Genomic DNA, 27,910 nt, shown 5'->3' with positions numbered 1-27,910 from the left:
TGGGCCTCCCACAGAGAAATGGGTAGGCCTCCCAGATCCCTCCACAACAAGGTGGGACCTCATTTTGGCCCTGGGATTATAGGCATGAGCTACCACACCTAGCTCTACCAATCAACCCCACTCTAATTCCCATATAAATGTACAGAGAAAGTGAAGGCTAGCAGTCACCCTGAATATGAAGGTCATTCAGGACTGGGCATCTTTGCGAGTGGGAGCACTCTGGGTGATTACTTTGTGCTCTGTCTCTCCCTCCAGGTTTTCTAATATGCAATAAAAATATTGATTTTTACCTATGAATTAGGCAGTTTGTTAACAAAAACACTACAGTTTTGTTAAGGAACTAAGGTAAATGGATATTTCTAATGACAGTAAAAATTATGAGTGATACTTTCTCTATGGACTTGGCAACATAAACTAAGATTCTTAAATACACAGGAAGCAAAAAGTATGCTCAGTCTAGCTCAGTGGCAGAGTGCTTGCCTAGAATGTGTAAGGCCCTGGGTTCAACCCTCAGCCCCTCAAGTAACAGAAAAAGGAAGCACATTCAGCACTAGAAACTAAGCAAAGTATTGGGGATGAGTGCACACAAGCACAGAAAGCTAATGCTCATTTCGAGTGCACGGGCTTCATTTCTATACTGCAAGGTTCCTGACAGAGATCTGTACTTGATGAACAGAACACTAATGTTATGTACTAGAATTTAGTATGAGAGTGTATGCTTTTTCTCTAATGCCACAAAGTAGAAGTCTTTTTTTCATATTTTTTTATTAAGAGATTTTTCTATTCATTTTGCATACCAATCAGATTCCCCTGTCCTCCCTCCTCCCGCCCTCAGGCTCCCCCCCCCCCCCCATTCCCACCTCCTCCAAGGCAAAGTCTCCCATGGGGAATCAGCAGAGCCTGGTATATTCAGTTGAGGCAGGGCCAAGCCCCTCCTCCCTGTACCAAGGCTGCGCAAAGTGTCTCACCATAGGCACTAGGCTCCAAAAAGCTAGCTCAAGCACTAGGGACAGGTCCCGGTCCCACTGCCTGGGGGCCTCTCAAACAGTTCAAGCTAAACAACTGTCTCACTAGTTGTCTTTGTACTTTTTCCAAGCATGGTCTTGATATCTCTTGCTCAGAGAATCTCTCCTCTTTCATCAATTGGACTCCTGGAGCACTGCCTGGGATGACCCTGCCATGGATCTCTGCATCTGCTTCCATCAGTCACTGGAAGTAAGTAAGCCAGCTCAGACACCCTCTCCACTATTGCCAGGAGTCTATAGTGGAGTCATCCTTGTGGATTCCTGGGAACCTCCCTAGCACTCTGCTTCTCCCTATTCCCGTGGAGTCTTTATTTATCATGGTATCTCTTTCCTTGCCCTCCAACTCTATTCCTGTTCCAGCTCGAACCTCCCACTCCCCTAAGCTCTCGTCCCCCTCCCTTGCCCTCCAATACCCCTCCTCTCCCCCAGTTTGCTCATGAAGATCTCATCCATTTCTCCATCATCCTTCCTGTGGAGCAAGGGGAACACTCCTACACTGTTGGTGGGAATGGAAATTTGTACAGCCACTTTGGAAATCAGTATGGCAGTTTCTCAGAAAATTGGGAATCAATCTTCCTCAAGACCCAGCTATACTTCTCTTGGGCATATACCCAAGGAATGCTCAATTGTACCACAAGGACACATGCTCAATTATGTTCACAGCAGCATTATTTCTAGTAGCCAGAACCTGGAAACAACCTAGATGCCCCTCAACTGAAGAATGGATAAAGAAAATGTGGTACATATACATAATGGAGTACTACTCAGCAGAGAAAAACAATGACATCATGAGGTTTGCAGGCAAATGGATGGAACTAGAAAATATCATCCTGAGGTAACCCAGAAGGACAAACATGGTATGTACTCACTCGTAAGTGGATACTAGATGTAAAGCAAAGGATAACCAGACTGCAACCCACAGCACCATGGAGGCTAACTAGTAACAAAGTGGAAGTCTTAAGAGAAATTCACTCTTCACGGTTGAGGCTGGAAGCAAAATCGCCTCAAGGTGCTGGGATGTGTCCTAACTGCTCCTCACCTCTTCTGGCTCCTAGCTGTGGTCCCAGTGCCCACTGGCTAGTTCTTTGGCTAGCAGTTGCTAAACCACCCCACCACTCCCTCTTAGAGGGGCATCTTCCATGGCTGCCTTTGCTATGTCCTCTCCTCAAGAGGACATCCTAAACCAGCATGACTACCATCTAATCACAATTACCTTTCCTTCACAAAACCTGAAACATGTCACTTCATATACATATACACACAATGTGTGTTTTCTTAAAAACACCCATCACAGCCACAACTCTGCCTGCAGCCTTGGAGCAGTGACTGCTCCCTCTGGGTGAAAACTAAATGAAGTGGCTGGCTTATGTGTTCTGTGCTATGTAATACATAGTACAGCTCCAGGTGTTCAGGGTAATGAAGGCACAAGACCCTCCACAATGAGAGAAGCTGTTTGTTAAATGTTTCCAAAACACACTGCCAAAAATGGCATGGAGTCAGAAAACATTCTTATGTCCAAGGGCTAATTATTGATTTCCAAAATGAACTCCTTTAAGAGGCCAGGTTAGTAGGTTGGTGGTGGCACACACCTTTAATCCCAGCACTTGGGAGACAGAGGCAGGTAGATCTCTGTGAGTTCCAGGGCAGCCTGGTTTACAGAGTGAGTTCCAGGACAGCTACACAGAGAAACCCTGGGGGTGGGTGGAGAAAGAGATGAGGTTTGTCTTTCTAGTCCTTTTGGAAGTTTTAGGGGTACAAGGGGAAAAAAAGAAAACACAAGTTTGGCATAGGGTGGATGTTGCTATCTAGACATGGGTTTTGACACTTAAGGCTCCTAAAGAGCTATTTTCTTTTTACGTAGACATCAATATCAATGAACAAACAATGAACTGAAAATGAAAATATGACATTTAAGATGCTATTATAAATACAAATATAGAAAATTCCAAATCCGTGTACAACACTGAACCCTAAGTTTGAGACCAGCCTGGGTGACAAAAGCCTAATAAAAACATACAAATCAAAAGCATTTCTTCTGAAGTACACATTGTTTCTAAAGTATTTTTGAAGATTTATAACATGGTTTCGTTTATAACTAGAGTGAGATAAATTATATATAGAACTCAAGTGAAAAATTACTGTCATGTATAGAGGCTGACATCATGGGTAGTCAAAGAATATGTTTAATAAAAAATAATTAAACTTCCATTTGCTCTATAGAACATCATAGAAAGTAATTTAATAAATTACAAATGACTTTTTAAGACGTTTGCTCAACTACAGAAAGCAAATTTAGACTACACAAAACACAACTGGTAAATATTGCAAATGTCCAAAAGAAAAATTGGACTAAGACTTGAATCATGAAACCTGAAACAAGGGCTAAAATACAAGGCAACACCAGCTATAATTCTTTCAGTAACTACCAACACATACTGGGATATCCTTTCAACTGCAGCGTTAGTATTAATGGAATTCCATCAACTCTTTTCTTAGAACCCTTAACTTTCCATTTCCATATCTGCATGTTTGTCTTAGCTGGCACCTGGACAACTTTCCCCCAATCAATCTACAAAGAAACATCTTGAAACCCAAGAGAATGTTAACATTAGCCTTAATGCTTTGAAAACTGTAACTGCCTTATTACATATAGAAAGAGAATCACTAGGATGTTACCCAAACTTATTAGACCATAATTAGGAAAATACTTTATCTCATAGATTTTGCTATAAATTAGATTTCAATGAAAGATCTAAGTTTTTTAACCCCATTTTTTCTTTGAATTGGGAAAGACAGGAATAAAGATCATATGGGTAGACCTAGCGGAAGGAGGGGAGATGGGTGGCGTTGAAACACTCCACTGGCAAACCAAGGTAACTGTCTGAAAAACTTTGGCTATCTCACAGGTGTGTTCTAGTTAAACAAAAGTGCAATACTGCAAAAGGAACACACTAAATATGTACTATATCATTTTCATGATGAATAATTACTACCCACTGCTCCTGGATGGGCATTACAGTGACTATTGCTAAAACATTGCATAAAGAACTATCAATTCAAAGGACTATTTTGAGAAAATACAAAATTAATAATACAATCCCAATGGAACTTATATAATTTGGTAAATACATATAACATTGTCTAATAGTGGGTTACATTTTTACATACAGAAACATAATTTACTGGTAAAGGTCTTGGGAAACCCAGTACAATCACTTAGTCCATGACAAACAATAGCTCTATTAAAACATACTGGAAGTTAGTTTTCCTATGAGAGAACTGGGGTACTCCTCTGAAATTTACCACCTTGCAAACTTTACCATGATTTACTTAGACACCAGGAAAATGCTAATATTTATCTCTCCTTAGAATGTCTAAGTCCATTCTAATTGTTTCTGATTTGTATAAAGGTAAACCTTGGACCTCTACCATGTCAGAATGATAGCAGCTTTAGCAGGAGAAATGATATCACAAATCAAATACCAGACAAATTGTACATGATAAAGGATTGTAAGAAACAGAACAGAAGACTTGGACTTCATAGGTATAGTTTGTACATCTTTTTGAGATTAGTCAAAGTGCATTTTCAAAGTGGGCAGCTCAGCATTTATTATAAACTGATAGCCCAACACTGATTCTGGGTAACATGCTGTCTTCTTACTCCTAGAAACTCAATTAATTCAAACTATCTGCATATTACTTGACTACTATTACCTGTTATTTTGGAATATTTCCAGGACATAAGACACAAACAGAAACCTATACGAATAAAGCAAACAAACACTTTCTTGTACATGAAGGGCGCTCTATTGAAAGTTCTCAGTGGTGTTTCATGAGTTTGCCTTTCTGAACCCTGGAAACAAGACATTATTCATCTGAGACATAATTATTTGTAATAGGAGGCCAAACTTCGAAAAGTTTTAATGTATGTGTACAGGGTGCCAAAGCCATATGACACAAGATTATTTTATGACTTCATTTTTACCGAATTCTGAGTTAAGCACAGTAAAATGAAAGTCATATTCCTTGCCAGATTGACATGATATATAGGATGTGTTAAAAAACCCTGAAAACAAGTACAGAATTAGAAACGAATGTAAACTTCCTAAACTAACTCAGCTGAGGTAACAGGTAGCCAGATAAATTGGCTGACTGGGAAACTTATTTCTTCTTTAAAACATACTTGTACCTGAATTGGAAACATCAGCAGTGCATCACGACACTAGAGCATTTTCATGTAATTAAAGCAATGGATGGTGATGGAGAGTCTACAGCTTTCAAGACATTCATTAGCTGCCCAAATTATTGCTGAGTTTTCATCTGTAAATTATAGGTGTCAAGGAGGCTGTAAAACTATATTCAAATTAAATCAGTAATATGCATAAAGTATTCTGTGTTCACTGCAAATATATTAAATATACAACTCTTATTGAGCATCATTTTCATAAAATTAAGCCCCAACAAAATTATAATGCCTTTTGTTGTAATTTTATACGTGTATGTATCTGATAGTACATCCGAGTTCAGAAACTTATGGATCTTAAGAAACAGGACATGCAAAACGTCTCTGAAAGCAGTTTGCACTTCTAAACAAACAACTGAAATGTTCTGTCAGTGAGTTATTGATGCACTCAACACCGGGATATTTACAGTTAGTAATTAAAGAAAAGGTAAAATCAGTTTAGGATGAAGTGCAGAGTCCCCAATCAATCTTCATTGCTTGAGTCTGAATCCTCAGATGATGATGATGTGCTATCAGACCCGGAAGAAGCTTTCTCTGAACCCTCATCTGTGCTGTTTTCATTGAGAGGACTGGGCTCAGTTTCCCCTTTCTCTTCCTGATCTCTAGCTCTGGAGTCTTCTTCCTTTATTTCTACCGACTTTGAGGAACCTAAGTCACTGGTTTTGCTTTTCTGTATATCAAAAGTATTGGACTGAGACAAGGTTGGAATATGAAGATTAAGGCCTGGAGTGAGCAGCATCCCTGGGTAAAGTATGTTGGACAGCAATAGTGGGTTAAGAGCTATGGGCTTGGCAGCTGCAGCTGGACTCAATGCAGCTGTGGAGGAAGTTGAAGGAGAACCTGACACACAGCTTTCTCCTCCATTCTCTGAACTTTGGCTCTCTGTCCTTTCTTTTTTTCCTTCTAGCTCCTTAGAGTCATTTCCTTTTTTTTCTTCAGCCCCAGATTCTGCAGTCTTTGACAGGAGTCCTCCCATGCCCAGCAGATTTGGTAATCCAGCCATTCCTGACAGCAGCATGGGGAACATAGCAGCCATGTTTTTAGTTTCTCCTCCGGAAGACAGACCAGCAGGCATGCCCATTAAGCCTGCAGTCACCTGCAGCGACTGCAGGCTCTGCAGATTTTGTTGTAAGGCCTGGAGAGCTGTGAGGTCCACACCCGGAAGTAATCCATTGGCCGACAAAGGATTGCCTGGCACATTGCTGGCCGAGGCAGGGGCTGCTGCTGGAGCCTTGGCAATTCCACTTTTAGGCCTTCTCCCCCGCCTGCTGACTTCCTCCCTCACAACAGGACCAGTGAGGATACGGTCATACATACTTTCTGGAAGAAACCCCTAGAGAAAATACATAATCATTAATAAAAGCTACATGAAGATAAAACCAGCTTATCAAATAGCATATTAAGAGGTAGTATTAATAAACTTATTCTGTATTGATATGAAATAATTATGAAAGACACAACTTTAAGTTGCAGCTTCAACCAGCTATCCCCTGGCCCCATTTTGTAAATCATTAGAAAGAGGCATTTACTTTTCTTTATACAGTCAAGCTTAAGTTTGTAGGACAGAAAACTTAAGAACCAAAGAAATGTTATCAAGCATATTTTCATAACCCTTTCTTGGTGCACATCAGCACCTGTTCAGTTCCTTCAGATCTGTGAAAGCAATACAGGAAGGACAGGGGAAATAAGCAAAAGGTTGAGGTTAAATTGAGAAGCTTCAAACCAATCTTGACGGTCACTTGGGATTAAGGTAAACACAGCTAAGACACAAAAGGTAGCTCAAAAGGGAAAAGGCATTATTATTGACTATTGTCTGGATACTATGGGGGCTTCAATGACTGTGCATACATCTATCACTTGTAAATGTTTGATAGGCAGGAGGCACCATGAATTTATATTAGATTCAAAAGAGCTTGTTCTATATTTGATGTATAACCACATATTGGTGATGAGCAGTTAAAAAAAAAAAGGAAGAAAGATGAGGGTTAACACCTGGCTGGGAACAGTAGTGGCACCTGCTGGAAGACAGTGACCAAGCACAGGACAAATGGCCATCTGTGTTGCTTTCATGTAATTATCCTACGGTTTTCTAGGGTACAAAACTCTTCAAAGTTTTATTTTATAACCTCTGCAACAGCACTGTCCAACAGAAATGCAATGCAAGTCACATAGGTAGTTAAATTTTCTAGTGGCCAAATAAATTTTCATAATGTAGGCTAATGAAATAAAACATGATATAAATATTTTTACTTCATTATATAATGTATAAAAATTGAGATATGTTATATTTTTTCTAAACTAAGCTTCCAAGTTCCCCCAAAGTGTGTATTTTAAACCAAGCACACTTTGAGCCATGTGCTTAGTGGTCAATCTGTGGGGGTGCAGATGTAGGCAGTAGTTTAAAGAGAAATCTAATGGGACTACTTTTTGTTTGGTTTTAATTGGTCAACTTCGTTTGATCTTTAAAAGCATTATGGCTCACTGCAGAACATACAATAATAAATACAAAGAGAACAAAACCATGTTTCTCCCACCACACAGCCACAGTGTTGCTAACACTGAGAGTGTACAATGCACCATCCATTTGCTTTCAGACTTAGGACTCTCCCTACCCCTTTCCAAACCAAAAACATAGTTACACTGAATTTAGTTTCATAGCTTACTTTTCTACTTGAACATCTATAGAAATAACACAGTTAGGCTTTAATAGCCCAAGTCTTAACTATTAAGACACTTAGTATATTGTTAATATTTCAATATTTTCTCTCTTGGCACCAGACATTTTTTAAGATATTTTTGAGCCAGGGTTTTTCTGTATAGCCTTGGCTGTCCTGGAACTCACTCTGTAGCCCAGGCTGCCTGAACTCATGGAGATCCACCTGCATTTGGCCCTGCCTCCAGAGCACTGGGATTAAAGGCCTTCACCACCACCTCCCAGCTCAGACATTCTTCTAAATCACAATTTTTAAGTAGTTGTATAGAATTCTAATATATAGACAGTCCATTGGTTTATTATCCATTTTGTTTGTTTTCGAGACAGGGTTTCTCTGTGTAGCTTTGGAGCCTGTCCTGGAACTCACTCTGTAGACCAGGCTGGCCTCGAATTCACAGAGATCCATCTGTCCCTGCCTCCTGAGTCTGGGATTGAAGGCATGCCCAACCATCACCCAGGCTTATCCATTGTTTTACAGTTATACCATAATGAACCCAGGATGTTGCACATATCTGTAATCCTGGTACTCAGAAAGCTTAGGCAGAACTGTAGTTCAAAGCCAGTCTGGATTATCTACAGAGATCCTGTCCATGATGAGTATTATTACATACATTTCTTTGCATACCTACTTGATTATTCTTTGTGGCACCATCCAAATAATGTTTGCAATAAAAAAAAAAAAAGTGTGTATGGGGGGATCTCTGGTTCGGCATTCTATCCTATCATCAATTACACATTTTGAAAAATGAAAACTGTGAACTGAAAGCTATTACCACATGTTCATGAAATTCTTATTCTGAAAAGGATGTTTAACCCAAGACATAATCAAGTGGCTCTAATCTCTAAAATGGTGTAATTTGTAAGATACTCACAGACTGCTTAACAACATCTCCCCATTCAGGAGCTACTCCATATTCTGTATTTTCTTTCAAGAATCTACATAAATCTTTCAAAGGGGGAGCAAATGCACCTCCAACCTGTAAACAAACAGAGATTAACAGTTTAGACGGTTAACACTATTAAGTATGAAGTTATTTATTTGATTTCTGATATAGAATTTCTTTAAAATATGTATTTTTGAACACCCTTCAACAATCTGCAGAATTACATAAGAAAGGATCGCTTCAATCTACACAGACTACTGAAATACTATAGAAACACATTAGCTTTTGTCCTCTGGTTATCTTTAACTATCAACTTGGCAGACACAACCTAGAACTCCTGACAAAGAAAATGTCTACTGAAGAATTGCCTAGATCAGACTGGCTTATGGGCATGTCCATGGAGGATTGTCTTGATTGCTAATTAACGGAGGAGGATCCAGCCCACTATCTGTGGCACCATTCCCTGGGCAGGTGGTCCAGAACTGTAAAAAGCTAGCTGAGCATGAGCCTTCATGTAAGTTAGCAAGCAGGGACTGACGTGTCAGGAAGCATTCCTCAGGTTCCTGCTGGAGCTTGGGTGAGTGCCTTGGTCAGGGATGACTCTGGGGACTAGCAAGCAGCCCTGCCTTTGTGTTCTTGCTCGAGTTTCTGTCACAACTTCGCTTGATGATAAACCTATGGAAATCAAATGCTTCCTTCCCTCAGTTGCCTGTGGTCACAGTATCTATCACAGTGACAGGAATAAACTGAAATAGAAATAATGTAAATCTTAAATGTTTTAAGTGGAATAACTAGACTAGAAAATGAAGAACTACTATCATGGTGCACTTAAAAGGCAAGACAAGCAGTCTAGCCTACTTTCAAGTATACCCTTTGGAGTCAGATTTCCCAGCTATGGAAACTCAGGTAAATCAGTGAAACTCTTTTGTGATCTATAAAATGGGGTGACAATAATATTTCCTTCCAAGTGATTGATGAAGATAAAATGAGACTATCCAAGTAGTATACAATATCTGGCTTAATACTATGCCAGGTACTGGGCTAAGATCATTGCATTTACTTGAGTTCTCGGACATCTTTTTGAGATAGTATTTCTACTTTCAAAATGAAGGACCTAAGCATCAGGGCAGTTATAGTTAACTTTATAAAGCCATCTAATAATGTCAAGAGTTAGGAGTCAGTTGGGGATTTAGCTCAGCGGTAGAGCGCTTGCCTAGCATGCACAAGGTCCTGGGTTTGGTCCTCAACTCTGGGGGGTGGGTGGGGGGGAGGGAAGAGTTAGGAGTCAAGCCTAGGTCTCAGAATTCCATGCTTTTATTTATTCATTATGTATGTTAACTAAATATATGCTATTAAATTATAAATATCTTTTGTATATGATAAATTCAAGATTCAAATTAGTAATATTTAGATAAATGATTTTGACCTCCCAATTTAATGTCTCTTTGCCATCTAAAAGCCGTTTGAGCAGTTCCTTCTTCCACACCCCACTGAAAACATATGCATTATATCTTTCTATCTTGAGTCATGTTGGGGACTGAATTAGGGCCTGTGAAAGCTATATAAGCATTCTATCACTGGCTACATCCCCAAATGATAAATATATATTATATCTTGGCAGGATGTACATTCATTTATTATAGTCAGTGTATCACCCATACCTATAAGCATTCTCATTTAATATTTCTTATATTCTTTAGTCTCTGTGATTTCTGCTGCATTCTGCTCGTTATTAAGTTTTAGGTTAAAGTAGATTTACAACCTGTAATTCAATCTCCAGAAGGCTAATACAGAAAGAATTCACTGAGTTTGAGGCCAGTCCAGACTACACAGTGAATTCCAGGTTAGCCTGAGCTACGGTGTGAGACCCTGTTTTTTTTTTTTTTTTTTTTTTTATTTTTTTTTTTTTTTTGGGGGGGGGGGGTTCGAGACAGGGTTGTGTAGCCTTTGCACCTTTCCTGGAACTCACTCCATAGCCTGTTTTAAACAAAACAAAAAATAGCACAGCATAACATAACCTCCACCCCTAAAACTAAGTGGATCTATTAGGAAGATTCTTTTTCTTAGTAATTCATCAACCTAACCCTCATCTTAGAGACAAGAGAGAACCCAAAAATCAAGGGAAATAAACAGGATTCCAGAAAATTTACAACACGAACATTTAGAATATTTATTGCCAGAGACATGGCCCAACAAAAAAAGGTACTTGCTGCCCAGTCTGACCCAACTTCAATCCCAAGGACTTACACAGGAAGGAAAGAACTGACATGTGCATGTTGTCCTTTGACCTTTGTACACACAAGTATTTGGTATTAAACTTAACAAATTAAAAACAAAAACAAAAAGCATTCCTTCTCCTTAAAACTGGCTAAGAAGCTGCCAGAGGTATGGTGACACACACCTGTCACCTCAGGACTTGGGAAGCAGAGGCAAAATGATCATAATATCAAGGGTATCTTCAATTACATGGTGAGTTTTGAGGCCAACCTGGGAAACATGAGACCCTGTCTCAAAAGACAAAATAATCAACAACAACAATCCCCCTCAAAGAAAATCAAACAAATAAGCAAAACCTCTAAATTGGCTGAGGCAAATTAAAATATTCAGTAATGTGAAATTTTGTTCATTGAGAGTCTCATTATAGTATAGCCCAGGTGTATTGGTGAGGGTTATCTAGAAGAACAGAACTGACAGAATGAATCTAAACAAACACACACACACACACACACACACACACACACACACACACACACACACATTATTAGAATGTGGCTGTGGTCCAGCTAGTCCAACAATGGCTGTCTACCAATAGAAAGTCCAAGAATCCAATAATTGCTCAGTCTACGAGGCTAGATGTCTTAGTGTTCAATTTAAACTGGAATCCTGCAGAAGTAGACTCTAACACCAGTGAAAGAATGGACTTACCAGTGAAAGTTGAGGGCAAGCAGGCAAAGAGAGAGAGCTTCCTTCTTCCATGTCCTATATATATGCTACCAGCAGAAGGTGTGGCCAATATTAAAGGTGAACCTTCCCACCTCAAAAGATCCAGATTAAAAGTGGGCCTTCCCACTTCAAATGATTTAATTAAGAAAAAAATCTCTCACACATGTACCCAGCTGCTTGGGTTTTAGTTAATTCCAGATGTGGTCAAGTTGACAATCAAGAATAGCCATCACACCACGCAAACCTCAAACTTTCTGCGTAACTCAGATTGGCCTAAACTCATGACTCTCCTGCCCAGAGCTTTCTAAATGCTAGATTACAGGCTTATACTATCATGCCTTATTCAGTAATATGAATTTTTGGTGTAAATGTAACAAAACACATCTTTTTGTCTTTTGCAAGCAGAAAATACATGAAATTGAACTGCAACATTTCCTTATTCTTTCTCTAAGACATCTATGTTTTCACTCTACAATACTGCTTATGCTGGTTAATATCAACCAGATACAAGCCAATGTCATTTGGAAGAGTGACCTCAACTGAGAAAATGCCTCCAACAGCTTGGCCTAGTGGGCATGTCTGTAGCGCATTTTCATGATCAATGATTGATATGGGAGGACCCAGCCCACTGTGGACAGTGCCAACCCTGGGCAGGTGGTCCTAGGTTGTATAAGAAAGCAGGAAGAGCAGACCATGAGAAGCAAGCCAGTGAGCAGTGTTCCTCCATGGTCTCTGCTTTGGTTCCTGCCCAAATTCCTTCAGTAATGAACTGTTACTTGGAAATCTAAGATGAAATAAATCGTTTTCTCCCCAAGTTGCTTTTGGTCAATGTTTTATCACCATACAGTAAACCAATGCACCACCACAGGTGAATAAAGTGCATCTAGCAGACTGGGGTAATCAGTAGTGCTTGTATAAATAATAACATCAAAGCAACTGTTACTTTTTAAATGCTTTGTTTTAATGTGGAATTTTGTATGAGAAAATGTTTTTATGTATTGTTATCTTAACAGTGAGGCCATTTAACAGAAACTGAAACATAAAATGTCCAAGGTGAAGTAATTGATTATGAGCAAAGTCTTATTCTGACATCATGTTTTCTCCCCTATGCTACTGCTTGGTTATCATAATAAACCCCAACATATTACAGCTATACGTACAAAGGATATCACAACTCACCTATCATTTACATTATAAGGAAAAAGAGACAAATCAATGTAGAAAAAGATTTTTTTTTTTTAAAGTTTCTTGAGACAGGGTTTCTCTGTGTGACCACTGTGGTTGTCCTGGAACTCTTTCTGTAGACCAGGCTGGCCTCAAACTCATAGAGATTCACCTGCCTCTGCCTCCCCAGTGCTGGGATTAAAGGCGAGCGCCACCACCGCCTGGTTAGAAAATGAATTTTACTAAGTCCTATCTGGTTCAGAAATAAGCTTTAGAAAAACCTTAACTTGGGGGCTGGGTCAGTGGTTAAGCATGGTTGTTGCTCTTCTGAAGAACTTGAGTTTGGTTCTCAGCACCCATATCAGGAGGCTCACAACTGCCTCTAACTCTGGCTCCAGAAGATCCAACACCTTTGTTTGTCCTCTGCAGGTACAGTCACATCCCACCATGCACATATAAATAAAAATAAATATTTAAAAAAACCAAAACTTCATAGGATTAGAAGCAGCCACTGTAAGATGGCAAGGTTGAGGAAAGTCAGGGAAGCAGAGGTTGGACTCTTCCCAAGAGACAAGGAGGAGAGCATCAGAAGGTACACCAGAGATCACTAACAGCTGGGAGACCTAGAACAACCGCAAAGCTAAGCAGGGTAAAAGAGGAACGATTCCACACGACTCCCCAGTGGAAAGAACCAAAGAATCTCCCAGAAGGTAATCTAGTCTGTCCTAGTTTAAAAAAAGATTGGCAGTCAGTTCTAACCACAGAATGAGTTTTCACATCTTTAAACCCTGTTGGGGAATTTGGCAGGACTCCTGCATGACAAATCAACGTGGGAGAAGTTAACTTTGGATTCAGTAAATCACAGAGGGCTACACCCCTATGCCATTGTGGGACTGAGCTACTCAGGGGGCTTGCAAATTAGGTAAGATTAGGAGTTTGAGTGCCTGGAGACAGCCAGCCACAGCACATGAGGAAGTTTGTGACAGACTAGGGCTGGCCCAAGACACGCTGAGAAGCTAAGATCATAGAAGGCCCAGGAAAACAAAAGTCTCTAACTTCACCAAAGCTCCCACCCAGCGTGGATGCCAGAGGATGGACAGAGGCTGTTCCAATACACTGTTCTGAGGTTGCTGCCACCCACCCATGCTCTCATCCTACACCTTTACTATTATTTTCAATCTAGGGTTGTTGTTTTTTAAATAATTATTTTATGTGGACGAGTGTTTTGCCTGTGTGTATCTGTGCAGCACATGTGTGTCTGGTCCCTGCATAAAGACCAGGGGTCAGATTCCTTGGCACTGGAGTTTCAGATGGTTGTTAGCTACTATGTAAGTGCTGAGAACGAAGCCAAGTTCTGCAAAAGAAGCCAATGCACCTTGTTGTGAACCATCTCTCTAGGCCCCTCATTTTAGTTTTAAAAGCAGGCTTATTGATTTTGATTCCTCTTGTTAAAGCTTCCCTATGGTTTTGTTGATAATACCTTACCTTTACTATGTAGTTCTTTTTTTTTTTCCGATATCTTATTTTTTCTTCTTCCTAATCATTCTTCTCTTATTTTCTGCTTGTTTTGCCTTTTATTTAATAGATTCTTCTTTCCTTCCACTTTTCTCTACTTCCTCTAGTCTATTCAACTCATTCTATTAGCATTGTTATAATTTTTAACTTCATAAGTTCTTCTGTGTAATTCTGACATTTGCTTTTCTATGGTTATTTGCTATAGTAGTTAGCTTTAGTTGATTTTAAAAACATTTCTGTGTTTGTGTATGCATGTCTGTGGAGATCAGAGGTCAGCCTCAGATGTCTTTCTCAATAATTTTCCAGTTTATTTTTTGAGACAAGTTTTCTCAGTGAACCTGGAATTTACCAATTCAGCTAGACTGGATAGCGATCCCTGGGGTCCTCCTGGGCTTACAAGGACACATTGATATACTTGACTTTGAAGTGGGTGCTACTCATATCCTCATACTTAGCCAGCAACCAACTGAATCATCTCCCTAGCCTGTCTTGCCTGCCCCCCTTTTTTCTTCTCTTTCTTCTCCTCTCCTCCCCTCCCCACCTCCCTCCCCACCTCCCCTCCCCACCTCCCCCTCCCCTCCCTCCCCTCATCTCATCTCATCTCTTTCTCTTCTCTTCTCTCTCTCTCTCTCTCTCTCTCTCTCTCTCTCTCTCTCTCTCTCTCTCAGACAGGGTTTCACTGTGTAGCCCTGGCTATCTTGGAACTTGTTCTATAGACCAAGCTGGCCTTGAACTCATAGAAATCCACCTGCCTCTGCCTCCCAGGTGTTAGGATTAAAAGGCTTACACCATCAGCACCTGGCTCGCCCTCACTTTCTTGAGATAGTACTTCATGTAGCAGAAGGGGACTATTTAGGGATAGGAAGTAGACCAATGGGGTTGGGGGTACACTGAACAAGGAAGGGTAATACAGAGGTGAATGAGCACAGTACAATGATATACACGTGTGAAAATGTCACTAGAAATAGTTATTTGGTAGTCTTACCAAAGTTAATATTAACAACATCTGAACAAGAAAAAAGAATGCTCAACTATTAATAATTTGTGAATAGTTAGCATAAACTAAGCACAGAAGTTCCACTCACCTATAAAGTAAATTTTGAAACATTTTATTTCCATGTATCAGGAAATTATATAAAATGCCTACTTGAGAGAACAAGATTAACTTGAGCTATCAGGCAAATAAAACTACACAGATAAAAATACAGTAAATTTATTATGATAATGTAAAGGGTGCCACCTTAGAGTAAGGTTTCTCAACTTTTGGCCCAAGACCTGTAGGTTGGCACCTCAGTTCTTCCTTGTAGAGGAAAGCAGCCTTCTTTCCCTTCTCACCCCTTCTCCACCATGCTGAGTGTGGCTACCAAACCTCTGTCCAGACAGCAACCAATGTCCCCTGAGGGAATAAAATTATGGCCTGAAAAGAACCACTGCCTGAGATGAAGTGTCCTTGTATACTGCACAGCCACAAGCAATTAACACCGCTTGGCCAGATCTGTAGAACGGCTTGCTTATTTCACTTTCTGGCTTCATCAATAATGTGGGATTTGATATTAGACTACATCAAATTATCATGCATGTCTTTCCCTACAAATGTGTTATGTTCAACCCATTCTCTAGTCTGTTAGAAAATAATGCATATTGCAATCGGTTTCTTTCAATGTGGACTCAGTGTGAAGGGGTAACAAGAGAAATAGATACCTTTCTTGCATTCCTTCTGTTAATCAGCTGCACACGTTCCTCTCCAGTGAGACTGTTGACATCCAGTTTGTTTGGGTTGCGGCATCGATGTCTTTTCTGTTTGGGTCTTCCTTCATGAAGCTGCACTCTCTAAAACACACCAAGAAGCACCCTGAAGCTGTGGCTCTCTTCAACACTATTCAGAATGGTGAGTGGTAGCTCTGCATGAAGTAAGAGCTTTTACTCTCTAGTTAGTCAGCTGAAAATTTTCAATTTTAAATATTTTAATGAAGTTTTACATTTTTTCCAAAATTTTGTATTTGAAAATGACACAAGGCCACTATGCTGATCACTATTATGGTCCTATATGAAAGTATGACTCTTGGAGTGAGTCTCTGCCAGCTCGTCCTTAAAGGCTACAGAAAATCTCCAGAGTGACACCTGACACATGGAGGGGTCACTGGTGCTAATGGAACAGTTTCCTCTGAAATAGCTTGCTATTTTCCATCAACTACATTTCATTTGATAAGTTTCTCATCTAGTAAATTCCAGGAGAAGCTCCTCAGACTCCCTCTGTGCTATGACCATTTGTTTATCTATTTGTTTTTGAGGCAGGGTCTCATGTAGCCCAGGCTGGCTCTGATCTCATTCTGAACCAAGGGTGTGCTTGAATGGGTGACCCTCTTGCCTCTCACTCCTACATTCTGAGATTACAGGTGTATGCCACCAAGACTTGTTTCAACAATTCATAATTAGGTTAGACGTTTTATACCACTTTAGCCTTTACTGGATGTGATAAAGCCCTTAACATCAGAAGTTTTTTGTTTTTTTTGTTTTTTTTTTTTTTTTTAAACAAGAGCAGATTTGAACTTAAAATTCTTTTTGAGCACTGGTACTACAGGTGTGTTCCACCATCTCTGGCCTGAAATCATTTTTATAATTAAATATTTATTGAATGCAGAAAGGAAAGCAACACAGAATTATATTTTGGGAAAGATGGTAATTATTTCTTTCTGGTAATTTTCCTAATTATTAAGCAGAACACTTGTTTAGCACAAATGGATGAGAATTTGTACTTAATCATTATAGCTTTGATGAATCAAAGGGACAGACTATACCAGGATTTTAAAATGGACTTACTGGGATAAAAGCTCCCAAGTCTTCCACATAACCCGGGTGCTCCTTAAGCCATCTGTCCAGGTCCTTTCTCTTTGGAGCATCATCTCCTGCAAGCCTGGTCCCATCTTTGAGATTAATAACTGGAACTGGACTTTCTGTATCAGGAATTCTCTGAGGCTGAGTATAGGAGAGTGCTGGATTTATCCCTGTGGAAATCTGTGAGGTGGTTAAGTATAAAGTAAACTGCAGAAAAACATCAAATAACATTTTTATTTCTATGCTTTATTGATTATTCTACTTTTGGTTCAACAGAATAATTGTCACACACAGGCACACAGACACAGACACAGACACAGACACACAGACAGACAGACACACACACACACACACACACACACACACACACACACACACACACACACACACACACCAGGCCTTCTTATGCATTGCTGACTGCCCTGGACCTCACCTTGTATACACCAGGATGGACTGAAACTGGCAGAGATCCTCTTACCTCTGCATACTGATTACTGGGGTCACACAATACTCTACCATGCCCAGATTCAACAGAGTCATTCCTTTTTTTTGAAGAAAGCAGTGCCTAAAGTTCTGCCAAGTCTTTTAAACTTAAATTTTTTATGGCTATTTGTCAACATTAAATTCTATTAAGATTCAATTTAAAAGTTTGGAAGACTAATTTCCTTATTATTTATCTTATTAAAAATATGAAATAGCAATTGTATACTTATTAGAACTGAATTTCAGACTTAAGGATCCATAATTTTTTAAACAGTTTTACTTACATGATTAGGTGGCTTATTTCTGTTTAAAAAGAGGATGTCAACACCTTCTACATTCTTTCTCCTTCCTCGTCTTTTCTTCACGATAGGCTGGTTGTCTAAGACCATTCCATTGGCACTAAGGGTTGATGGAATGGAAGTACCTAATCAAAGTAAAAATGCAAAACTGTGACTCAAAACTTAAATGGGACATTACAACTTTTCTAAATGTATATGAAATTAGTTCTTTTATACCCCAAACTAAGAAGTTCTTGGATTTATAATGTGTTAATTTCTCAATTTAAAAACTTGGAGATTTGTAATCTAGGTCTCTCCCTCAGTAGCTCACACTAGCCTCCCAATCCCATTCCCCCTGCCACCTACATTCTGGGATTATGGGCATGTATCACCTTACCTGACTTGTAGAAACTCTTTACTGGACACTTGTATGTTGTTTTACTCAATTTACCACAAAATGTGACATCTCTTTCTCCTCCCACTTCATTTTACAGACAACGAGAAGGCTCAAAAAATGTTAATGTTAACTGATTTCCAAAAAGTCCAGGAAGGACGATAGATCCAGACTTCACATTTTCAATTATTCAAATGTATTATATAAAATACTGCAATAACTACATAGTATTAAGAATAATAATTGAGATTTTTAACATGGTTTTATACAGTTTTAAAATTAGTGTGATCACTACTCATATATTATATATTTCATTATTATATTCTTTTTAAAAAATATTTATTTATTTATTATGTTGTTTATTTATTATGTTTACAGTGTTCTGCTTGCATGTATTCTTGCAAGTCAGGAGAGGGCATCAGATCTCATTACAGATGGTTGTGAGCCACCATGTGGTTGCTGGGAACTGAACTCAGGAACTCTGGAAGAACAGTCAGTGCTCTTAACCTCTGAGCCATCTCTCCAGCCCTCATTATATTCTTTAAAATTTTACTAATTTTATGTGTGTGTGTGTCTGTGTGTATGGATGTGTACACATAAGTCCAGGTGCCTGAGGAGTTCAGAAGTGGACAGTGAAGCCCCCGGAGCTGGAGTTAAGGCATTTGTGAGTGCTAGAAACAGATCCTCTACAAGAGCCGTATGCACTCTTAACCACTGAGCCATCCCTTCAGGCTGTATATTTATATTGCAAATATGAAAAGTACTGATACAATACAAAAAGAAACATAATAGTAATAACTACATAAACTATATTTGCTCTATAATATATAATATTTTATATATAACGACTATGCATGCTGTATAGTATTATTCATCAAAGAATTACTCATAGGATAAAAGCTAGACAATTGTTAGCAGCAATGCCGCTAAAACCTTCACATGATCTAAGTACTGACTGTATCTCATAGAGGAGCTTTCAGGTTAAGAGTGGGAACAGTAAACCCACTTACTGCAGGCAAGAGAGCTCACAGCTGATCTCCATTTGTCCTCATGTTTTATTGGGGGAAAAAAAGAGCTACTTAACTACAAAACTATCACTGTAAAGCATACTTGGGAAACTTACACTTCATGAAACAGAAACATTCACCTTGAATGTTCTTGCAGGGGTGAGCAGAACATGAGTATGTATGTGGTAGATCGGGATGCACATGTGTGCAGGTATGTGTGTGTGTAGGCCAGAGATTGTCATTGGATGTTTTCCTCAATTGCTCCCCACTTTATTTCATGAGTCCAAGTCTCTCATTGGGTCCAGAGCTCAGTGATTTGGCTAGTCTAGCTAGTCACCTTGCTCCCAGGATCCCCTGTTGCTGGTGAACAAGCACTGGGATTACAGGTGGGCAACCACAATTGCCTAGCTTTTATGAGGTGCAAAGGATCCTCAGGCTGATCTCCAGCTTACATGGCAAATGCTTTATCCACTAAGTTATAGCCTCAGCCCTTCAAGTGCAAGCCTGACATGTGTGACACCTAGAAGATGATCTCGAATGGTTAACGGATCCACAGGAGATCAAACTGATGCCAAGGAAGCTAAACTAGTCTACAGTTTAAAAGGTGGAAATAGCATCAACTGAAAACAGCAGTCAATTCCCCAACTGTAGGAGTCCCACACACTACACTCATGCACAGTAACAGTTTTGATATGCTTCCAAGTATTATGTGGCAACCAGACTTAGTTCCTACTAAAGTAGAGTCCTTGGCCTTCTGAAATAAAGAAAATTCAACTCATTTATTTTCTTTAATTAAAACTAGTATTTCTGGGGGTAAGTATAGGTGATGAACAATCTTGAAACTCAACTGATCTTAAACATCATTCATAATTGTTGACAACTTGAGAACACAGTAGAAGCAGGCTAAACAAGACAAAAACAGTGTTGAGTGCATTTAATACATTTTTAGTCATTCATTTTCATTTTAGGGTATGTTGCTTCTCCTGTACGTATGTGTGTGAACTATTTGCATGTCAGAAGAGGGTGCAGAAACAGATGGCTGTGAGCCAAGTCCTCTGCAAGAACAAGTACTCTTAACTACTGAACCGTCTCTCCAGCCTGTCCAATGCATTTTTCACTGTTCTCAGAGCATGCAACACATGGCATAAGTGATGTATTCAGTAAATGTGCTGATTAAAGTTGCCACAAGGTTAGAAGGGTTAGGGTTAGGGATGCTAATTGTTTTCAAAATGCTATGATTTGCCATGCAGACATAGTCTTCTACCAACAACATTACCATGTGACTTAGATCATTGTTTGAAGCACAAATATACTGTCTTACCAAAATGCTACTCTTTTTTTCTGTTTTTCGAGACAAGGTTTCTCTGTGTAGCTTTGTACCTGTCCTGGATCTCACTTTGTAGCCCAGGCTGGCCTCGAACTCACAGAGATCCACCTGCCTCTGCCTCCCGAGTGCTGGGATTAAAGGTGTGTGCCACCATTGCCCAGCTGCTACTCTTAAATTTTATCTGTTTAAAATCTACTTGAAAAAAATGGTATCTCCATCCAAATACTGAAACTTCTCAAACCAAACTGCTGATTCAAAATGCCATGTTCAAGTTCCAGCTGGGCTGGTGGTGAAGTTCAGTGGTGAAGTGACTAAGCATACATGAAGCCCCAAGTTTGAACTCCAGTGTGCACGCATGCATGTATGCACATGCATGTGTGTGTACACACACACATCTATCATATATGCATGTTCTAGGAATTAATAAGATTCAATGTTATGCTGACTACTTTATAAATATTAAAAGAGGTCTCCAACACTAAAGAAAGAAAAATGAATTTTTATTTCAAAAGTCTATAAAAGAAGATTTGGAAATGGAAAGGAATATTTCATTAATAAAAAGTTACTATTTGCATATTTACCTGATGCTGGCATAGATTTTGGAAAATTAACAAGGCTCGTCTCTGAAGCACTCTGGAGCTCTCTAAGTCGAGTAAGGTACTGCTGCTGGCCCAGGGCACCATCTTCACCATCAAATGGTCTTTTCTGGGCAAGCCCCTGCTTCTGAAATGTCAACTTCAAACCACTTTCCTATTAGAACAAACAAACAAACCAAAACCATTATTAAGACAAGAAATGTTAAAGAAAACCTTACTGTAGGATATCAAGAAAAATATTTTACTTAGAAAGAGTGAAGGCAAAATCCCTGATACACTACTGAGGTTTTCCTCTTTATAAATCAATACAAGAAAAACACATTACTCATTTCTATAATGAATACAAACCAAAGTTTTTCATGTGAGAAGTACATGATAACTATAACATTTCCAGCTTCAGACAGACATCTCTAGGTGTACTATCATGACATTATTAGAGGACATCACCACACATACACATAGATACGCATATGCATTTTTTTTCTGTATGAATTATGGTCTTACTGTGTGCCCTCAAGTTGCCCTCAATTTCTCCTTGATCCTTACTCAGACTTTAAGGTGCTAGGGTTACATGTGTAACCTCCAAATTAAATCTCACCCATATTTTAGATACCAAATAACTGTTTCAAAGATCATATTAAATTTATCATTACTAATAATGGGGCATACTAAATGTTTAAGAGAGGAAGTACACTGATACACCACATAAATATTATAGAAAAAGACCAGAATGGAAATTGTCACATTTTTTAAGAAACATCTTGCTCAGCAGAACTATAGTCAGGAGAGAAACATATTTAATGATTAGCCCTTTAATGGGATATTCAGCTTGAACAACCTAGATATCAGAAGAGAAACAATCCAGATACCAGGAACAAGGTGAAGGAAGGAAGAGTAAGAGCAGGCAGCCATCTGCAGGAAAAGCATGCTGCACACCGCAATCGCAACCAGGCCCTAGGGCAATAAAAATACACATACGTCTTTGATTGTCACTGTAAACTCCTTTTCGCGTACATGCTTCTTCACCTTTGACATCTGTGTTGACTGTTCATGGTCTTCTTTGACAGCAGCAGCTGGGGGAGTAGGGACACTGGGCTCACTATATTCTGGAGCTGCTCCCGGGCTATCCAGCAGTTTTGTGGTATAGAAAGACGCCACCGTGTTAGCATCATAACTTCTTCTAGCTGAAGGCCACTTCCCTTTCAGAACTGTTTGACAAATACTGTCCAAGCGGTTGATCATTACCCGATCCTAGAAAAGCAAGTAACATAAAGGCATTCTTTTAGTAATTAGGCCAGATCTTTGGAGATCAAATAATCTAAGAGCTTTGATGACTTAAACCAGGTATAACACTGTGTGTAGTATGCATCTATATTCCATATGTATTATAATTCTGTAAATTATTCAAGCACAAATTCCTTTGGGTTGAAGCTCAAGAGCGTTATTCCACAAAGACATTTTTATTATTATAATCTTTTTTTTCTTGTAAAAAGGTATCTGTTTGGATTTTTAATATAAAATGACTCAAACACAGCAAGAAAAATATCATACAAGCCAGTTATGCAATTTAAAATAAAGCAGAAAACAAATCCAACTAACAAATTTCAAATGATGTGGCCTGTCTCCAGCATAGGGTAAAAAACAGGAGACTTCAAATCCAATGTTTGTCCCTCTGAAGACATCTTATTTTTGTAAAAAGAAACCAATCCCTGAAATCTGGCAGGTGGTACCAGAGGCCACAGCTGTCCTGTAAATGGGGTACAAGTGGTTGCTGGAGTATGGCCATCACCTCCAGATGACCGTTATTATTATAATGTTTTATTCCTACAACAAAGTCTGGCCTTGAACACACTAAATAGCCCAAGGATGACCCTGAACTTCTGACCCTCTTATCTCCACCCCATAATTACTAGAATTATAGAGATGTAATATAGACGTATGCCACGGTGCCCAGTTAAACCTGAGGTTCTGTGCATGTTAGGTACACACTCCATCAGTGGAGCTACATCTGTAGCCCTCTGCTGTGGGATGGTCTTTCTGTATGCTGTGAATATGTGTTGCTACCATTGGTTAATAAAGAAGCTGCTCTGGCCTATGGCAAGAGAGGTTATAGCCAGGTGGGAAATCCAAGCAGAGAGACTGGGAGAAGGAGAGCAGAGTCAGGGGAGTTTGACATTTTACGTAATAGCTTGCATTCTTGTGATTGTCTTAAAATTTACTGTTTTCCCCATAAGAAGTTTATTAATGAACACATTAAGGATGTTTATAGCAACTACCAGCAATCTTAGATTAAATGGACAAACAAGAGTAGCATAGTCTGGCACATGCCATTAATCCCAGTGCTTGGGAGGCAGAGGCAGGCGGATCTCTGTGAATTCGAGGCCAACCTGATCTAAAGAGCGAGATCCAGGACAGGCACCAAAGCTACACAGAGAAACCCTGTCTTGAAAACAACAACAACAACAAAAGAATAAATAAATAAAATAGAAAGAGAACACACTCCTCCATTTCTCACTTCCCAACCTCATTCCTAAAGATATCCTGTACTAGTCTTTAGGAATTATGCTCATCCAGTCGTAGCTGCTTTTACTACTGAGTGTACCTATTTTAAAACAAACCTTTTGGTAGGCTACAACTACAAAAGGCATTCACTGCCCATTATTTTAAACATTCTAAAGTTACACTGAGAAGTATATACATGCAAGTAAAACTCATTTAATAGGCAGTAATAATTTATACTTTTTGATGCAAAAAATGATCATAAAATTAAATTTTTTCATATAAAAGTATCTGCCATTAGGCAAGATGAGGTGGTGCACACATTTAATTCCAAGACTTGGGAGGCAGAGGCAAACATAGGCATATGTCTGGGAGTATGAGGCTAGTCTGTCAGCCAGGGCCATATAGCCAGACCTGGACTAAAAAAAAAAAAAAAAACAGGACTGGGCGGTGGTGGCGCATGCCTTTAATCCCAGCACTCGGGAGGCAGAGGCAGGTGGATCTCTGTGAGTTCGAGGCCAGCCTGGTCTCCAAAGCGAGTTCCAGGAAAGGCGCAAAGCTACACAAAGAAACCCTGTCTCGAAAAACCAAAAAAAAAATAAAAAAGAAAAGACAAAACAAAAGAATGTATGTGTGTGTATATATGTATAAATATATATATACATATATATAATTGAATGAATACTGTGAATATAATCTATGAATACCACAAATGTGATTAATATCATGAGTGTAAGTAATGAATATGATGAGTGTAATTTAAAAAATAAATTAAAAAAAAAAAAAACCAAAAGAATGTCTACCATCAAAGCTAGTCAGAAGAATTAAAAATTACCTATGTCAAAAGTAACTTTTTTTTTTTTACCTTTGGCCAATATGAGGCTGCCAGCATATATCCACCTTGTAATAGGTAGGCAGACTCTGGTGTTCCATTGTTTGCCTGGAAACTATCCTGGGTCTCATCCTGGGTAGTGCTCAGTGATGCAACACTTTCTTCATCATAGGCTTTCACATGAGGGGTACCTTCTAATGAGAACAATTACAATCACCTTTTAAAATCCACATAAAACAATTTTATGCATACTTTCACAAGTTTATGTGATCTCTTAAATACTCCACAATTCTCATTCAATTCTATTCAAGGTAACTCTTAGACATGAACATGCTCCTTGTGACAACCCTGAAAGTTATGCCTAAAGAACTGGGACAAGGGACTCTGGCTCAAGTAGAAGATGAGGCTCTTTAAGTCAGAGAGGTTCCTGAAAAAGATTGATGCTGACTCATTTCCCTGTACCTGATCTGTTGGCTTGCTGCAAAGATACCCAAAGAAAAGGACCAGCCGGCACTACTCTCCTGAGAGTGCATCCTTCCACTGACTGTAGGTGCCAAGGACAGACTATGCTACTCTTGTTTGTCCATTTAATCTAAGATTGCTGGTAGTTGCTATAAACATCCTTAATGTATTCATTAATAAACTTCTTCTGGGGAAAACAGTAAATTTTAAGACAATCACAAAGAATGCAAGCTATTACGTAAAATGTCAAACTCCCCTGTCTATTTAGCAATGCCTTGAATACTGAAAAGGGATTATGTAACTAACTCTAGTTTCCTTAATCATGCTTTTCTAAGAAAATTTATAAGCATAAAAATTTGAGCTTACAACTTGAAGCATGCTTCAGTTATTTAAATCAAGCTCCACACATTTTCATTTGAAAAGCTGACATAAAATAACAAAATTATGCATGTACCTCGCTTTTGGACTTCTTCTTCACTGTCACTTTCTTCAGATGATGATGAAGATGAAGAAGAGGAGGAGGAAGAGGAGGAGGAAGAAGATGCTGAAGAACAAGATGAGGATGAAGAAGAACTACAGCCTGATCGAGAGTGTGAGCAAGAGGAGGAAGAGGAGGAGGAGGAGGACCTGGACGAACATGATGAGCGCTCAGAATCAGAGTCAGAGTCAGAGCTGGATTCTGACCCTCTTTTGTGGACTCTCTGTTTCTTAGAAGCTGGGTTTGGAGTTAAGGGTTCTGTTCTGGCTGCAACCATGCGTCTGTCTGTCTCGCTTTTCCCACCAGACTTCTGGTCTCCAGCAGCCTGTGGTAACACACCGTTCTTTGGACTTCCAGGCTCAGACTGAACTCGTGTCCTTGCTTCCACAGAAGACATAGACTCTTCTTCAGAAGACTGGGGCTCTTCCTTAAGGTTTTCATTTTTAACTTTCATATCCTCTACAAGAGGGCCTTTAGCATCTAGCAGCCTAGGCCAAGAGGTAAGAGGAGAAGCAGAAACTGCTACTTGGTATTGCGGCAGAAGTGGGGTAGAAGTCCTTGAATGAGCCACCTTACTCTGACTGTAGTTCCTTTGAGCTGCCATGAAGGAGAGTTCAGGATCGCGCAGAATGTGATAGTCTGTCCGGCTTACTCCGTGTTTGGCAGCACCAATAAGCAAATCCCTATCATGAGGGCCGCATTCCCACCAGACAGGTAAGTCTGGGTTTGGATGACAAAGCTTCAAGCGTTCAAACAACTGTGGGTGTCGAAGGGCTTGTTCCCGCACTTTTCTGAGAAGTTCAATGCGATATAAAGTCCTAGAAGCACGCTCTTCTGTGATTGGTTGGATAAAAATATTTGGATCCACCAATTCTATATTGAAACAAAGACCAAAATATTAATTAAAAAAGCTTTATGGGAGATTTAACATAAGGTAAATTTAAAAATATACCTCTATACAGTATCATTATAATTTCCAGAATTGCAAATTGTTTTAAAAATGTAAAATGTTTTTAAAATTACTAAACTCATGAAACATAAAATATTTATATTTTTAAATGACCAATATATGATTGTTTCAGAAGTATAGTACCATAAAGAAAAATTTACTTTAAAAAAATTCTTGCCTGGCGATGGTGGCACATGTCTTTAATCCCCTGGAGGCAGAGGCAGGCAGGTCTCTGTGACTTCAAGGCCAGCCTGTTCTACAAAGTGAGTTCCAGGACAGCCAGGGCTACACAGAGAACCACTGTTTTGAAAAGCTACCAAAAAAAAAAAAAAGAAAGAAAGAAAGAAAGAATGAAAGAAAGAAAGAAAGAAAGAAAGAAAGAAAGAAAGAAAGAGAGAAAGGAAAAGAAAAATTCTCTAAGCTTACTTATAAACACAACTTCAACGGTTTAGTGATATCCAATAAACAAATGTAAACTGGCATATCTCATAGTGTGTAAGGTAACTTAGGTTACAAAGAAATTTTGTTTGTTTTTCTGAGACAAGGTCTCTCTACATAGCCCCGGCTGTCCTGGAACTCACTATGTAGACTAAGCTAGCCTCAAACTCAAACTCCACCTGCCTCTGCCTCCTGTGTGTGCCACCATGCCCAGCAACAATAGGATTTTTTAAAGTTTGAGGGAAACATCATCTATCATTCAAACATCACACAAGATACCGGGGACAGGGAGTTCAGCTTCAGCATTAGCTCACAGTATATTTGTTTTGATGAAGTCCTATCTTTGTGAATCTGGTTAATGGCTCTTGGAAATCATTTTTAATAATTTTTTACTATAATAATGCAGGAATCAACCTATAGGGCTATGCAGAGAGACCCTGTCTTGAGAAACCAAAAGCAAACAAACAAATAAATAAAGTAAATAAATTTGAGCAAAATTGTTGGGTTTATAAAATAATAAAGCATTAGGTTTATAGTTTATAGGTTATATCCTATACATGAGTCCAGATGAAGAAGCCTTCTTCCTTGCAGTGGGGCTACACGAAAAGCTATTGCACACAAGACTACATATACAGCAGGCACTAAAACCAATGGATTCATGGTTTTGGTTATTTATTTTTATTTTATGTGTGTGGATTTTTTTTTTTTTTTTTTTTTTGCCTGCATTCACATGTATGCAACCATGTGCGTTCTTATTGCCATAGGCTGAAGAGGTAGATTTTCTGAAACTGGAGTTACTGACAATTGTTGGCTGTGATGTGGGTGCTGGACATCAAAGCCAAGTC

General features: G+C 39.2%; 1 protein-coding gene across 17 annotated transcripts in view; it reads right to left on the bottom strand.

Annotated features, from left to right (window-relative positions):
• Positions 1 to 2,929: 2,929 nt before the first annotated feature.
• Chd9 (chromodomain helicase DNA binding protein 9) overlaps positions 2,930 to 27,910 on the bottom strand; it is a 229,473-nt gene continuing 204,492 nt past the window's right edge. For 7 of the 17 annotated variants that reach the window (XM_028871524.2, XM_037206079.1, XM_028871523.2 and 4 more), the window contains 9 exons: positions 25,655 to 26,551; positions 24,772 to 24,932; positions 22,386 to 22,658; positions 21,393 to 21,561; positions 18,090 to 18,229; positions 17,308 to 17,502; positions 16,189 to 16,317; positions 8,854 to 8,958; positions 5,498 to 6,601 (listed from right to left, as the gene is read on the bottom strand). In XM_028871524.2, the coding sequence (XP_028727357.1) occupies positions 5,732 to 6,601; positions 8,854 to 8,958; positions 16,189 to 16,317; positions 17,308 to 17,502; positions 18,090 to 18,229; positions 21,393 to 21,561; positions 22,386 to 22,658; positions 24,772 to 24,932; positions 25,655 to 26,551 (2,939 nt within the window). In that variant the 3' untranslated portion in view covers positions 5,498 to 5,731. Of the gene's footprint in view, positions 6,602 to 8,853; positions 8,959 to 16,188; positions 16,318 to 17,307; positions 17,530 to 18,089; positions 18,230 to 21,392; positions 21,562 to 22,385; positions 22,659 to 24,771; positions 24,933 to 25,654; positions 26,552 to 27,910 lie in introns of all 17 variants that reach the window. The other 10 variants (XM_037206078.1, XM_028871531.2, XM_028871533.2 and 7 more) reach the window with 7 other exon arrangements.

This window comes from Peromyscus leucopus, chromosome 5 (assembly GCF_004664715.2).
Source record: "Peromyscus leucopus breed LL Stock chromosome 5, UCI_PerLeu_2.1, whole genome shotgun sequence".
Classification (NCBI taxonomy): Eukaryota; Metazoa; Chordata; class Mammalia; order Rodentia; family Cricetidae; genus Peromyscus; species Peromyscus leucopus.
The sequence above is the reverse complement of the archived record's forward strand: the minus strand, read 5'-3'. Positions and strand labels throughout refer to the sequence as shown.